Source organism: Populus nigra, chromosome 10 (genome assembly GCF_951802175.1).
Source record: "Populus nigra chromosome 10, ddPopNigr1.1, whole genome shotgun sequence".
Taxonomy (NCBI): domain Eukaryota; kingdom Viridiplantae; phylum Streptophyta; class Magnoliopsida; order Malpighiales; family Salicaceae; genus Populus; species Populus nigra.
This window is the reverse complement of record NC_084861.1, coordinates 14,090,937-14,106,454: the sequence shown is the minus strand read 5'-3', so window position 1 is coordinate 14,106,454 and position 15,518 is coordinate 14,090,937. Positions and strand designations below refer to the sequence as shown.

The following is a 15,518-nucleotide window of genomic DNA, read 5'->3' as shown; positions in this document are numbered from 1 at the left end:
GCCACCAAGAGGTGAGTCACGAATTTTCTTGTAAATATTAAACTCTCTGAATTGATGGCTTAGCCGTTCTAAATAAGCAAAATAGTGTGGACTTCGACGACTTGATTGGAAATCAACTCGTGGATTGATGGATTCATGAACCAAAACCTCTCACAGTTTCTCCGTCCATCAATTTCAAGACTGGTCAATACTCTCCTCTAATTGATAATTAATCCATAAAGAATTTTCATTGCAATTGCCTCCCTACGAGGATAACGTTGATGCTCTACGTGACTCATGCTCCACGCATGCAAGATTACCAAACAGCCTCATAAATGAACGAGAAGTTCGTAATTAAAGGGAAAAGGGGATCGCGATGGCTCAAAACTAGCACAGTTGACCAAAAAAATTACAGTGCCATGTTCTTTCTTGACAAAGTCGACATTAATTTTTCCTGGGAGTAACCCTAGGGTTTACGCCTTACGTACGCAGGGCGAACGTTAATGATTTTCAGCTCATTGTTTGCGAAGAACAGAGAAATATTTTTCTTAAAAAGATTAAAGGATAACGAACGAACAAGTAGTGCTAAGCTGCTAGTGTTTTTAAAGGAAAGAACCCCAGCTTCGTATATATGTGCTTGCTCGCACATTAAATTAATGTCTGCACTCAGATTTATGATACATAATTATTTATATTCATTTTCTGATCAAAATTCTTGCTGGAGAAAACAATGATGAAGCTTAAAGAAGAAAGATTTCTAGATTCGAACAGATTTTATAAAAAAGATAGAAAAAAAAAAAGAAAAGTAAAAGGAACGCACATGCGTACGGGATTGAAAGGCTAGCTGGTGGAGAAAAAATAAGCATGCTTGCTCGTGCGATAGAAAGGATTTTTTTGTCTGTGCCCTAAAGCTGACTCTTTTGACCGCGGAATTGCTGATTCAGTGTTCGATACCAGCAGCTTCAAGGCTTTATGGCTAGTCTTGAACATCGCTGTTCTACCAAGACAGAATTGCGGGCAGCTGTCACGGGACCGTGGCTTGCTTGGGAGCATGGGTATAGAAATAGACGTATTGAGGCTGAGATGGGACTTCTCTTTTTTTCTTTTTTCTTTTTAATTTCACATGCTTGTTGTAGTATTTAATATCACGTATTTTTTATTTTTAAATTAAATTTATTTTTAAAACATGTTTGATTTTGATAAATAAAAAATCCAAAAACACAATCAGTACTTATCTATTTAATAAAAAAATATAATTATAAGAGCCCATAATTGGTGTTTAAATATTGCAGATGGTGCTCAAGTAATTGATAGGTCCATCCCCATTATTTTCTACTTGATTGTTCAAATTTTTTTTTCTTCTTTATTGGTCATTGAGTAATTTTCTCGTGTTTAAACTTAGATCTTGTTTGTTTATTTGGTTGAAACTAATTTTTTTAAAAAAAATTATATTTATTTGTCATTAGAAAAATTAGTCAATAAAAAATACTTTTCAATCAAAGAAAAATTTGATTTGATTTTTAAAAAAGTATTTTTCTTTTATTTTAAACAGAAAACACATTTTAGAAGTTGTAAAAAAAATTAAAAATATCATATTATTTGATAATTATAACAAATTTGGTTCTTAAACTTTTGATTGCTATATATTTTATTTTGAATCTTTTTTTTTCAATCTAACCCTTTAGAATTTGATTTAATTTGATTTTTATATTAATTTTAGCCTTTATTTTTATGATTGTTATTTGTTTTCTCTTATTATTTTTTTAATTAAAATTTTTTATCTATCAAATTTGGTTCTCATGCTTTTGATTATTACTTATTTTATTTGAAATGATTTATAAAATTGTAATTATTATCATTTTAATTTTATCATCTTTCAATTTTTTTATCTGTTAGATTTGATTTTTATTATTTTAATTATTATTTGTTTTATTTGAGATAATTTATGAAATTAGATTTTTTTTCAATTTTATTATCATTCAACTTTTTAATTTGTAAGATTTGTTCTTTATTATTTTAATAAATTTTTTAAAAATATTAATAAATTATTTTTAACTAATTTTTTTTGATATAATTAAACACTAAAAAATATCTTTCAATTTATTTTACCTAACATTACTAAATATATATAAAAAATAATTCTTCATATTTCCAGTCCACCGCCAGTCCAGTACAATGTGTACAGGTTCAAATAAAGCAAAAACCAACCTGACGACTTGCGGGTTGCATCGCAGCCATTTTCGATGGCTTGGAAGAAGAGGTGTTACTGTGGGCTATCTCATTGCTCAACATTTTACACCAAGCTAGCTAGCTAGCTAGGAATAAACAAGAAGGATTATAAGGTCCCACAACAGGCAGTGCAGTTCGGTTCATGGCTTAACGCGTGATGGGATTTACTTTCCGTCATCGTTCACACAGTACGTTGTTATGTGGCCGTCACTATATGCAGACACACATCTCACATAAAGAATATATAAGTGCACTTTTCAAGCGCGTTTTTTTTAAAAATTAATTTCTTTTTCTATTTTTAAGTTGTTTTGATATACTTATATAAAAATAATTTTAATAAATATATTTTAAAAAACCACCATTTCTATTACTATTATGCAAAACACCCAAAAACTAAGAAATTAAACATGATTGGGCTATTATACAAGTATATAATTGATGGTAGGATATCGAGTTAGGGGTTTTTTTTATAGATTGGATTTTAGAAATGATTGCTCACTCGAGAGTAATATTTAGAGTATATTTACGATATATATATATAAAAAATAAGAGTATACAAGTGTAATTTACTTTTTCTAGAGTGATTTAATGAATGGAGAAATTAAATTTGGCAGGCTGAAGAATTTAAAGTATCACCGTCATGACTCCTAATTAATTAATAGAATATGTGAACTTATTGGGGCTAGCTAGCAGGCAGCTGGCTAGTCCTGATAAGTTGTGTACTTATGCCAGCTGGATATTTTATAAGCAGGTAGAAGTTTGACTCGTCAAGAAATAACAAAGACAACATTTTTTTGTTGAAAATTATAATTAAATGCATGCTTTTCTTGTACCCTAAATGCATCGTCATGCTTGTTATGGTTGAAAACGAGGAAAGAAATTGAAAAATTGATTAAATAGAGAAAATTAAAAAAATTAAATTATGAAAAAAAACTAATTAAACTGATTAAAATTTTGAAAAAACCGACTAGTTTGGTTTCAGTTTATAAGCCTGAAACCGAAAAACCGAACCGAAACCCAAACAAAAAAAACCCAAAAAAACAAAGTCAAACTGAAAAAACCGAGCCAAACCAAAAAAACAGATTCAAAACTGAAAAAACCAAGCCAGACGGGAAAACCTGAGCCAAACTAGTTTGAACCGATTTTTATCCTGAAAAATCGAACCGAACCGAAACCAGTCGATTTGAACCAGTTTTGGTTTTTTTAAAAAAAATGGTTTGGTTACTTTTTTTTATAAAAATCAAACCGAATCGAAAATGATCACACCTAAAACCCCGTTTGTTTGCTGGAAAGTAGTTTTTTTTGGAAAGTGAATTTCGGAAAAGTAAATTATTTTCTGATGTTTGGTAATGTAATGGAAAATAAGTTGGAAAATACTTTCCAGTGTTTGGTTATGTCATGAAAAATAACTTATTAATGTTTTATTTTTTTCAAATTTATTAAAATAATAAGAAATAAATTTTTCAAATTAAAAAATTAAATAAAAATAAAGTTAAAAAATTATAATTTTATAAATTATTTTAAATAAAATAAATACTAATAAAAATAAAACATCAATTGTTGAGTTACTATCGAGAACAGGTTTTGCGTCTAAAATCAGCCATTCAAGTCAAGTTAGATTTCGACATTAACATTGCTCGTCTTGCCACGCTATGCATTCACAATATTATTCAAGTTCAAGAACATGCAGAATAATTTCGACACGTCATCTTAATCACATATACACATGTATGCACATGCAAATCACTAATTAGAATGTAAATGCACACGACTGTATGCTTACGATTACTAATTAGAATAGAATTTATTTGAAATTTCTAATGCAATTACATTTATTCCATGAGCGGCAAATACATCGGAAGGAAAGGTCAACAAAATTTAAACCACACATAATTATTATTAGTAAAGAATACCAATATCAAAACTTGACCTTGATTCACATGCCATTTTAATGGTTGCAATTTAAAAAAATTAGTTTTTAAAAAATATTTTTAGTAGTGATTTTTTAAAAATAAAATTTAAAAAATATATATCCTATTAAAGTTTTTATAAAATGAATTTTTGCATGTAAATTAAATTAAAATCAAGTTTTTAATTATAATACAAAATACAATTATATATAAAACACAATATAGAGAAAAACCTGTTTAACTCACAAAATAGTTTTTTCTATATAGTTAGATAGAACGAGGAAGCTACCACCGATAATGTTTAGTTTTGTGTTTCAAAAATATTTTTGAAAAAAAATTAATTTTTTTTATTTCAAATTAATATTTTCTTGGTATTTTTAAATTATTTTAATGTGTTAATGTTAAAAATAATTTTTTTAAAAATAAAAATATATATTATTTTAATATATTTCTGAATGAAAAGTATTTTAAAAAATAATATAACCATACTTTTAAATACGCTCTAATTATATACGTAGATATATAATGCATGAACCAGTAATTAAAAAAAAAAAAATTCACTGTCTTGCCCCTTCAAGACTGTACATGTATGGTCCGATGTAACGGTCCATACATGACTCTGACTTATATCGAAATATTTATTATTTTCTCCTTTTTTCTTAAGTATAATTTCTCAAAGAAAGAAAGAAAGAAAGAAAAGTAGTACAGCTATGAACGGAAGATTGTCATTATACTGAACGGATGCAGTTCTAACGTGGTTCACAATTTTGATTTCACTTTGAGGTGATGTGAAGTGGGGAAATACCCTGAGTAGCTAGCTACATTATTATTAAAATATCAAAAAAAGTAATAATAAAAAAAATATAGTCGTCGGCGTAGAACACAAAAGTGAGTAGACTTGTTCTTTTGCTTGTAAATCAAAACAGACACGTGGGGTTCACGTGACATGATCAATGAGTAACTTGTTAGGTATTGCGGTAACATTGCGATTTAAAATGGTTTTTATTTGGAAATGTATTAAAATAATTTTTTTTTTATTTTTTAAAAATTATTTTTAAAATCAACACATCAAAACGATCTGAAAATATAAAAGTATAAATTTTAATAATTTTTTTTAAAAACTTTTTTATAAAAACATCATTTGCACCGTATTTTGAAATAAAATCTAAAAAAGTTGGAGAGCTTGGTACGTGTTCCATGTCTTCTTTTTGTAGACTGGGAAAGCTTATCAATGGAGTTTCTTGTTAGGTAGCCCACCAGATGCATGCTATCGACTACATGTTATGGGAGAAATTCTGTTCACAAAATTGGGTATGGATTCATTATATTAACATGTTAATGTCCTGCTCAGTTTTCTCACTGTTGATAAAAAAACAATGCACAAAATATTAAATTTGATACAGTTATTATTATCTTACCTGCAATCATGCTCGATCACACACGTGGACTTTAGAAATATTCAATATATATATACATAGATAATATTTGTTTTCTGAAATTCACTTTTTGATAAATTACTTTTCAAATTTTTATGTGTTTATTTGATATTAGAAAAGTTAGTCAATGAAAAACACATTCCAGTCAAAGAAAAATTTAACTTGGTTTCCAGAAAAGTGTTTTCCTGAAAAATTTAGACGGAAAACACTTTCTGAAGTTATGAAAAATTTAAAAATATCATATTATTTGATGATTATATCAAATTTAGTCCTCAAATTTTTGATTGCTATATATATTTTGTTTTGAATATTTATCTTTTAATTTCATCTCTTAAAATTTAATTTTTATATTAACTTTGATTCTCATTTTTATAATTATTATTTGCTTTTCCTTTATTATTTTTTTATTAAAATTTTTTATCTATCAAATTTGGTCTTTATTCTTTTGATTGTTACTTATTTTTTAAAAATAATTTATAAAATGTTAATTATTATTATTTTAATTTCTTCATCTTTTATTTTTTTAAATTTTTTAAATTTGATCTATATTATTTTGATTATTATTTATTTTATTTGAGATAATTTATGAAATTATATTTTTTTTCAATTTCATTCTTATTCAACTTTTTAGTTTGTAAGATTTGTTTCTCATTATTTTAATAAATTTGAGAAAAATAAAACATTAATCAGTTATTTTTCAGCTTGTTTTTCATGACATAACCAAATTCTAGAAAGTGTTTTCCAACTTATTTTTCATTACATTACCAAACATTAAAGAATAATTCACTTTTCTGTAATTTATTTTTCAAAAAAAAATATTTTTCAGCAAACAAATAATACCATAGTTTCATTACTATTCATTGTACGGTGGATATTAGTTTTGACTCTAGGAATATGTGAAGTTGTTTTTAGTTATTGTCCTCTAATAAAAGAATTAGATATAAATGTTTTTGTATGAAGAAATATCAATTAACATAAAATATTTTTTTTATATATAATTTTATAGTGAATTTATACCGTTCTTTTTTTTTAAATGAATATATCTTAACTGTTTTTATTATTATTTTTTATTTCAAGATAATAATCAAATACTATCTAAAATAAAATAATCAGGTGCACTATTATATTAATGCATGGACATATTTACTTGGGAATTCATGTTTCTTTAATTTGTGGGATTTCACAAATAGAAATTCCATATGCTACACTTTCAAAGGAAATGTCCAGATCCTCCAAATTTGTTGGATGAAGGGAAAAGCATGGGTTTATTTATTTTTCCTGTGAATGATGTAGCAGATCCACCATTAGCAGTTATTTTCAGTAAGTCAATAGTTGTAAGGTCAAAATTAAAGATTGATTTTATGTATGGTATTGTGTTTTTAAAAGTATTTTTTATTTAAAAATATTTTATTTTTATTTTTATTTTTCATATCAACATTTTAAAATTATTAAAAAGTAATAATTTAATATCTTTTCAATATCAATATTACACTTTTAAAACACACTTAATTACAATTTAAAACGCACTCCTAATTAAAAATGCACTAAATCAAGCAATTAATAGCGAGGTAGGGTGCAAAGTTTGACAAGGAAGTCGTGAACAAACATGATATATTAGAAAATTAGGTCACCGATATATAACTTCTGCTTTAATTTGATTCAACAATTAGCACAAATCAATCTCCGTTATCCTCTTCTTTCGATCTTTTTCTTTCCATGTTCCCCTTCCTTATTTCCTAGCATTACACGTATAAGAAAGACCCATCAATGTCAGTCCGTTTTCAAAGGTTTCGCTGGTCAAAATGACTACCAGAAAACCATCATGACACATATCTACCAAAGCTAATATGGTTACTTTATTGAAGTTTTTCTTAATAAGTATGTTTTTCAATGTCTGATGCCTGCCCCATCTTGAGGGCATAAGATTGGCATAATCATGTCCAAAGAGGTTCCCATGATGCGCCCAGATTGTTCTCGTCAAGAAAGCAGCTCGTGTCAATGTATTGATGTTGTTGCAAGATGGGTTCTTGTTGAGATTGTTTCATTTCCATGCAAAGTAAAGCAACTAGATTGGCTTGTTGGCATTGCATGTTCACCACCTCAGCTTGTGCCTTAGCAAGTTGTGCTTGGAGGTCACTAACTTGTTTTTGAAGCTGAGAGATCGCACCTGCACAGCCGTAAACTGGGTCTCTAATCCTAGCACTAGCCTCATAAACCATGCTGCTTACTGCATCTGCTCTCTGAGACTCTGGCAGCTCCTGCGATTTTTTACATTGGTAACAGTAATGGTCAGTTTTGGAATTGAATCTTGAAAGTGGTAAATGCAATATTTTGAACAGTAATTGATGTGATTCCTAACATGACAACACAATGACCTTTAGAGGGAATTCCATACATGCCCTTTGAATGGGTTCCAACTTCCATGCCCATGGAATTGGTGATGCATATTGCACCCATGTGCAAGTTATGGTGTGGAAGGACTTCTCTATAACACTAAACAAATTGTGTTGGAGGAGGGAGCGCATCCATTGACCTCTAGTATGGACACTTTTTTTTGGGTTCTGACTTCTTTGTGCAGTGTGCGACTGCCTTTCTAAACTTGTAAGTAATCTGGCCATGCCCCTCCTTATTTTTTTTTCCCCTTATGGTTCTGTCAAGAAATAGTGATGCCCCAATTCAACGTCATGATCATTTTTTTCCATAAAGCAGGTGAAGCGCGCACTGCAGCGAGCTACTTCGCTTTATTTGGAGAAAAGCTAAAAATGGTCGGGGATGAAAAGTTTAAACCATATAAAATTCTAAAGCTACCTGTCCCTAGAATACCCATTCTTTAATTTCCATTAAAAAAAAACCTTACAATTTCAGGAAAAATCAATTTTTGGTATAACTGTTTCAAGCCAAACAGTAAGTATTGCTTTGTGTTTATACAATTCTGTCTTAAGTGGAACAAAAGGAGGTTGAAAAGACATTAAAACAAACTTCTCTTGATATTCAAATCTCTCAGACTCAAACATCATGGAGGAAGGATACTTGTGCCAAGAAAAAAAAACTTATGGAACTAAAGAATGTCTTATGGTTACCTGCAAAAACTTGATGATGTTGCTAGCTCCAAAGACCCTATGAGCAATGGTGAACTTATATGGCTCAGAAGGAGGGAAATAAGGAGCTAAAACACACTTGTCAACGCATCGCCGGCGAAGGATTTTGCAGGCAGCACAAGGGCTAATAACAACTGGAGGAGGAGGGGGGGTGGCAGCTGAAGGTGAAGTAAGACTTAGTGAATTAGACTTTGAAGGAGAAGGGAAAGTACTTGGACAAGAATGATGACAAGAAGGTGGTGAAGAAGAAGAAGACGGGGAGCAGGAGAATTGTGAGGGAGCTTTGACTGGTGATATTGCTGCAGGTTTCTGAAGCATATCCATACTTAATCAGAGAGAAATGGAGAAGGGAGATGGAGGCAGAGAGGAGCTAATTGCTGCTGCTATGTGAGTTTAGTTTAACATAAAGCGAGATGAAGGAATATATATAGAGAAAAATGGCATTTATTTTAACGGAGTCAAGTGTCAAGCTTATGTAATTAAATCCATACATGATGTCACTCCCAGTTTGAAATCACTTCGTTAATGGTTGCGGCTTTTCTTTTTTGCCTTTCTTTTTTTTTAATTGTCAAATTTTTTCCATCACTGTGTATTTGTTGACTTGTTTAACTCCAATTCCACACCGTGGATTTTTGTCATTTATTGGAAATAAACAATTATTAATTGGGTGGGAGACAACAGCAGGCCTGTATCAGAAACTGTAACAAAATGGGACCTGACAGACATCAGAAATGTAACATGTCATTTGTTTTTGTTACAGCAAGAGAAGAATGGAGTCAAGGGTTAAGCGTGTGACCTGTTTGGTCCTGTAAGAACATGAGCTAAAAATAAAAGGGCGGTAGGCTATTTCAAATACTCGACCTGGCAAGAATATTATGTCTACAGTATTTAAAAGAATCTTACCATTCCCATGTCATGTAATAGAAACTTAAAGTAATTCTATGAAAACATTATTCGAAACAGCAATATTTAGACATCTTTTGGTATTATAGTTAAATCGTATTTTTATTAATATATAAAATATAAAATTATCTCAATAAATATTATTTTAAAAATTGGTATCTATCACCCTACTAAAAAAAAAAAATAAAGGTTTAGTCTTTGCAATGAACTAAGCAATTGGCTGTATAGATGAATGAAAAACGTTGGATATGGAATTGGTTGGGTAACATGTCGTGAGTAGGAAGCCAATTTCTACAAGGCAAGACAGCTTAGGAAGACTCGTACATTTACAGTACTGACAAATTCCGAAAATCTCCTTTTACCAGGGGCTAAGAACTATCAAATTTCTGGAAGCATACACAATTTTGTTTTCAAGGAAACAAACAAAGTAGTTAAGCCTAACGTTGATTTCTTTTTTAAGGTCATTAATTATTTTTATCAATATTACATTTTCTACGGAGGAACTGATTATAATATTGAATTGTTATTAGTTGTTTTTGTCAATTTGAAAAATAATAAAAAGGGTATTAGTATTTTTCCAAGTCTGCACACAATAGAAGAAATATTCAAATTTTAATTTTGGATAGCTTGACTGTGATTACTTTTTAAAGTGTTTTTTTACTTAAAAATACATTAAAATAATATTTTTTTATTTTTTAAAAATTATTTTTGATATTAGCATATCAAAACGATATAAAAATATTAATTAAAACACGTCATAATTCTAAATTTTGAGATTAGATCGGATAGGACCAGATCAAGTCGGCTGGATCTGAATCTGAATGGATCAGATTCAATAAGATCTGATTGTAGCTTCGAGTTCAGGTGCTGTAAAACACAAAAATATACAGTGTATGTAAGTTATATATAGCATGATACGTTGAAAAGGGTATTCAACATAAAACTATGCAGTTTTTGGGCTCTTTGAGTTACATAGCATGTTACGTTTTTCCTTCTTCCTTCTTAAGGGGACTGTAGATGACATCAGAGAGCAAGAAAGAAAAAAAGAAAATCCACTAGGAATTCATTAGAAATGTGGGGGCAAAGAATTAGTTTTATTAGACCAAAAGGTCCACTAAAACACGATCACGTCGAAAACTAATTGATTAGGACAGTACGAACGAGACTACCTCGATCTCTCCGTAGATTAATTTTTTCACCGAGATAGATGGATAGATAGGGAGGGAGGGAGAAGGAATGTGTTCTTATGATATGCTGTGCGTTCCTTGCAAATATTTCAATTACTCAGAAAGAGATAAAATTATTAAAATGAATGTTCGACAGCAAGCATCTCTTTAGAGCTTTCTTAACCTATCCGTACGCGTTGGATCTTTGGATTCTGGTCAATCAATATAAAACTGTGTTTAATATTATATTTATGTTTTTTATAACCACTTGATCAGAGTTCGAATCCCAGCTACCACCCTGTTCATTTCCAAACCCAAATTGTTCTTATTTAAAAGGGTCCATGGGTAACTATAAAGGATGATGCTCTCTCTCTCTCTCTCTATATATATATATATATATATATATATATGTATGTATATAAGTTTTTTCCTTAAAGTTTCGAATTCAAAGCTACATTGCAAAAAAAAAAAAAACTAAAATATTCCTGTTTTTACAGTATTACTCGATTCAGGATGCAGATTACTATGCTTTGAAATTTTTTTTTTGAAACAGATTTGAAGTATCAATAACTTCACACTCAACCTTCACTACACTGAACTTGAATGATCTTTCGACCCAGTGTAGGTTGGTAACTTTCCATCACTGCTAAATCGTTCAAACCTAAGTAGGTATCTGTCATTAATTACTAACTCCATACCAGTACGAGTCCTGTCATAATAATTGGTTTCAAGACTTGTGCTGATACAGTACTGCAAGCATTAGTCTTGCAATTTAGTTATAATTCCAGGAATAAAATAACTACCTTCGGTTATGTTACCATAAATATCACTTTCATACCTTTGTTCCAATGATCAGAACCACACAGTTGCCCAATTTCCTAAATTTATAGCCATGATTTTGTTACCGAATTGGTAAATTAAAAAACATATACTTAGGTTTGGCCATCCCCTTGGTACCAACTTGTCGAATCACTTGCCAAGAGACCTTGTTATAGAATCTCAAAGTTGATGAAATAACAGTGTTTTTGGCCTCCCTCCACTTGTCTAAATAATGAATGTAAATTCCACATCGAACCACCTACCAACCTTGTTATAGAATCTCAAAGCTGATGAAATAACAGCATTCTTGGTCTCCCTCCACTTTTCTATAAGAAACCTACGTGTATCCTATCATCTGTTTTCATACCCGAACCTAACATATTTGAGTTATTTTCTTAGATATATTAAAAAAATAATTATTTTTTTATGCGTTTCAAGAAAAAATATATTTTTTTTTATGCGTTTCAAGAAAAAATATATATTTTTATGGACGTGTCAGCTTGATAAATTATAAAATTTAATTATGCTGTTCTCAAAATTAATATATTGAAGAACGACATTCTTAGCTGAAAAATAAATTTAGAACCTATATTTTAATATAAAAAAGCTCAGGCACTATTTATTTGTTGACCGAGAATTGAGGATAGTTTTTAACATGTGCCTTGTGATATTTGGCCTCCTATGCTGCTAATTTTCCTTTATCCACGTTGTTGTTTATGGCAAAACCCTTTTTTCAGGGCAAGTGCCTAACACTGCCAGAGTGACAAAAGATCTCCGCGAAACTTCAAAGGGAATGCCACCTGGCTGATCTTGCCATCCAAATTAATTCATCGGAGCCGACTTCTTACCGAGGAATTATGATTTTGTTTTTTATCGATGTTGATTGCTGTGACGCAACCGTGTCAGCAGCATATTTTATGCAAACTTATCACCCCTTTTATACTAGACTGCATGGAGTGGCGATTAATTGATGACGACCTAAGATTTTAAGAGAGTACAAAGGATGGAGCCCCAAGCTCCCATGGTCCATGGTGGGTCACTAGTTCGGTGAAGAACCGATGGCTCGTGGGGGGCGCAAAGAAAATGGGAGAGAAATGAGGATCCTTATCATCTTCATTTTGTTATAAAAAGTCCCCAAGAATGTGACCTTTTAAAAGAGACTTTTGTTTTCTGATTGTATTATTTCTACACTCTAATGCCATTCTTTCTTCGAGTTAGAAATCCTTGGGTCTTTAATATAGTTTGTAGTGGGAAGTAGTTGGATATTGATTTCAATGTGCTGCCTTTGTTAGGTTAATTTCTCCTCCAAGTCTTTTAGTAATTGATATTTTAATCTGGCTAGACTAATTGTAGAAGAGACACGCGCACACACAAAAAAGAAAAGAAAAGAAGATGTTAAGTGTGATGATTAATTATAATTAAGTGTTTAAATAGATATTTGTGATTATTATTCCCTTGTTTTATGATCGAGTGTTTCTGGGATTAGTTTTCATGTTCTGAAATCCCATGTAATTAATTAACCACACAAAACTCTAAATGCTGGAATTAATTTTATCGATCTAGCAGCTGGCACAATTGTCACTGGACCAGAAGAACTGTAAAGCACTAATTTAGTCCACTCTCCGAGTTTCCTAGTTCGAAAAAGATACCATTTGAATAGTTTCACGGAGCCACGCTTGAAGTTCTTCAGTAGATAGATTTCTCTTGTCATGTTCGAGACAGACAGAGAGTCTTTTGCGTGTGGACCAAAACAAACTTTAAAGAAATCGAATTATTACCCTCCAATTTAATAGAAAGATGAACAAAGTGAGATTGGTCTTAAACTAATTCATTATTAACCATGATTGACACGAGTCATAATCATGTGACAAGTGGCAACATTTCTTAAATTTCCAATTACTTTTGCGTGACCGAATACCCTTGTCAATTTTTCCTGAAGTCAACAGAAGTACATAGTAAATTTACTCCCAAAATCATGCTAGCATTATTTGACCCCCACTACAATTGAAGGTTCGTAAGCAGATCGGCCGAGCATGCATGGATCATAGAATGAGCATCCGGATTTGCCTAGCAGCCAGGGTTTGAATTATGTGAATCCATGTGAGCCCCATTCATAAGCTTTTGTCAAAGGAAAAGAAAAAAGAAAAAAAAAACAGAATTTCGGACACAATTAGTCTAGATTAGGCCGAGGAGCTATGATTTCTTTAGAGAAGAACAAAAGAAGTTCGGTAGTCCGCATGTTACAAATACGTACGAAGACAAGAGATGGAGCACATTAGACTATATATATTATGAAATTAAGAATAACATTTAAAACGGATTAAGAAATGAGGCTTAGAATTCACAGTGCATGTATAGAAAAGTCTTTGATAGTCTTTTGACTCCTCTACAACGCCATCTAGATTCTTCTGCCGATCGGTTAATTAGGAAAGTTCTAATGCAATCTCACCAATAAAAAAACAATCTCAATGCTTTTCCAAATTATATCCTTTTTTTCTTTCTCTCAAGCTTTAATCTAAGAGAAGCTAGGTTGAGAAAATTAAAATACTTTCTAGTGAGATTTAAATCAAATATGCTAACCATCATGCAATGCTGACATATATAATAGCTAATAATGCTTATAAAACTCCATGGATGGAAGGTTTATTCTATGTATTGTATTGTGTTTTTAACTGCATTTAAGTATATTTTAAAAATATATTTGTCTTGAAAAAAATATTAAATTTATTTTTAGTGTTTTCCAATGATTTTGATATCATGATGTAAAAAAATAAAATAAAAATATTTTAATGCATTTTCAAATAAAAAATACTTTTAAAAAATACCATAATATCAAATATGAACTTAGAGTCTGTTTAAGAATGTGATAGTAGAGATTACTTTTGAAAGTGTTTTTTGCTTGGAAATGCATAAAAATCATATTTTTTTTATTTTTGACGATAAAAAAACACTATTTTTTTTAATTTAAAACAAAAAAAATCAATTTTTTTTAAAAAAACACAGGATCGCAATGAAAAACGTTCTCTTACTGTTTGTACATAAACTTACGGCTAATAATGCTGACATATAAGATCAGCACACCTAAATAATGAGGAGAAAACAAAGAGCTAGGGAGAAGTAAATCTCTATAATTAGATATCGTTCGATCCTTCTCCAGCAGACGGCGAATCTCAAATCCATAAACTGTAGATGCATCTCAACATCATGCTTGCCAATGAATGGATGATGACTTGACATGAAATTTTAAGCAGATAACCAAAGATTCCATTCATCTCATACCTAAACAGTTCAGTGCAGCTCACGAGTATAAGGAATTAGATCTCGAGCAAGATCTACAGATTGGGTTGCACTAGCTAGCTACGTGGCCAATTCTATACGAAAAATGTGAAGACACTTTGGTTGAAAAGTAGGGTTTTACAAGTCTTTTATTGCAAACTGGTTTCCATTTCTGTTTTTTTAACCCAACAGGGGTTGGTTCACGCGTAATTGCATAGGTGGGCTGGATTTTGTAATGGCTTCTTGTGACACGGTTTCTTCCTTTATTTCCTATTTCTTGTTCTGTTTCAGAGATGACCTTTTAGAAAAAGAGATGTAAATGTTAGGGCACATAACTCTAAGAAATCAAATCTGACTCCCGAGTTCGGGTTTTGTTTACTTGTTCAAGAGTTATCCAAGAGCTTCAATCAGTTGGTCGATTCGGATAATGAGTGTTTTCTAATTAATGAACTGTCAGGGAGCAGTAAACCACATGTAGATTCTTGGTTCAGTGTAAAATGGATCGAGCCGAGGAGAAAAAGGCGAGAGAATGGATTGTAAAATAGTCTTTAATTTGGAAAGAAAATTCATAAGAAATGAAACTAGCAATACCAAACTACTTTAGAAAAGGTCAACAAATGTGTCCTGCGAATTGGATTTCAGTGAGATTTTTCTGGTAATTTTTTTCTAGAAATTGATCAATGAGTCCTACAATGATGAAGG

At 30.8% G+C, this 15,518-nt stretch overlaps 1 protein-coding gene across 1 annotated transcript; it reads right to left on the bottom strand.

Moving 5' to 3' along the window:
* Positions 1 to 7,151: 7,151 nt before the first annotated feature.
* LOC133705043 (LOB domain-containing protein 1-like) lies at positions 7,152 to 9,049 on the bottom strand. The gene is made up of 2 exons (XM_062130135.1): positions 8,635 to 9,049; positions 7,152 to 7,812 (listed from the first exon to the last, which is right to left on the bottom strand). Exons 1-2 carry the CDS (start codon positions 8,974 to 8,976, stop codon positions 7,489 to 7,491), a joined length of 666 nt encoding a protein of 221 aa, XP_061986119.1. The 5' UTR covers positions 8,977 to 9,049; the 3' UTR covers positions 7,152 to 7,488.
* Between the last annotated feature and the right edge of the window lie 6,469 nt (positions 9,050 to 15,518).

What these genes read in the sequence shown, in the direction of transcription:
- LOC133705043 (XM_062130135.1), bottom strand. Translation starts at nt 8,976, where the DNA reads ATGGATATGCTTCAGAAACCTGCAGCAATATCACCAGTCAAAGCTCCC. An exon ending in ACATCATCAAGTTTTTGCAG is followed by an intron (nt 7,813 to 8,634) that starts GTAACCATAAGA and finishes AAAAAATCGCAG; the next exon opens with GAGCTGCCAGAGTCTCAGAG.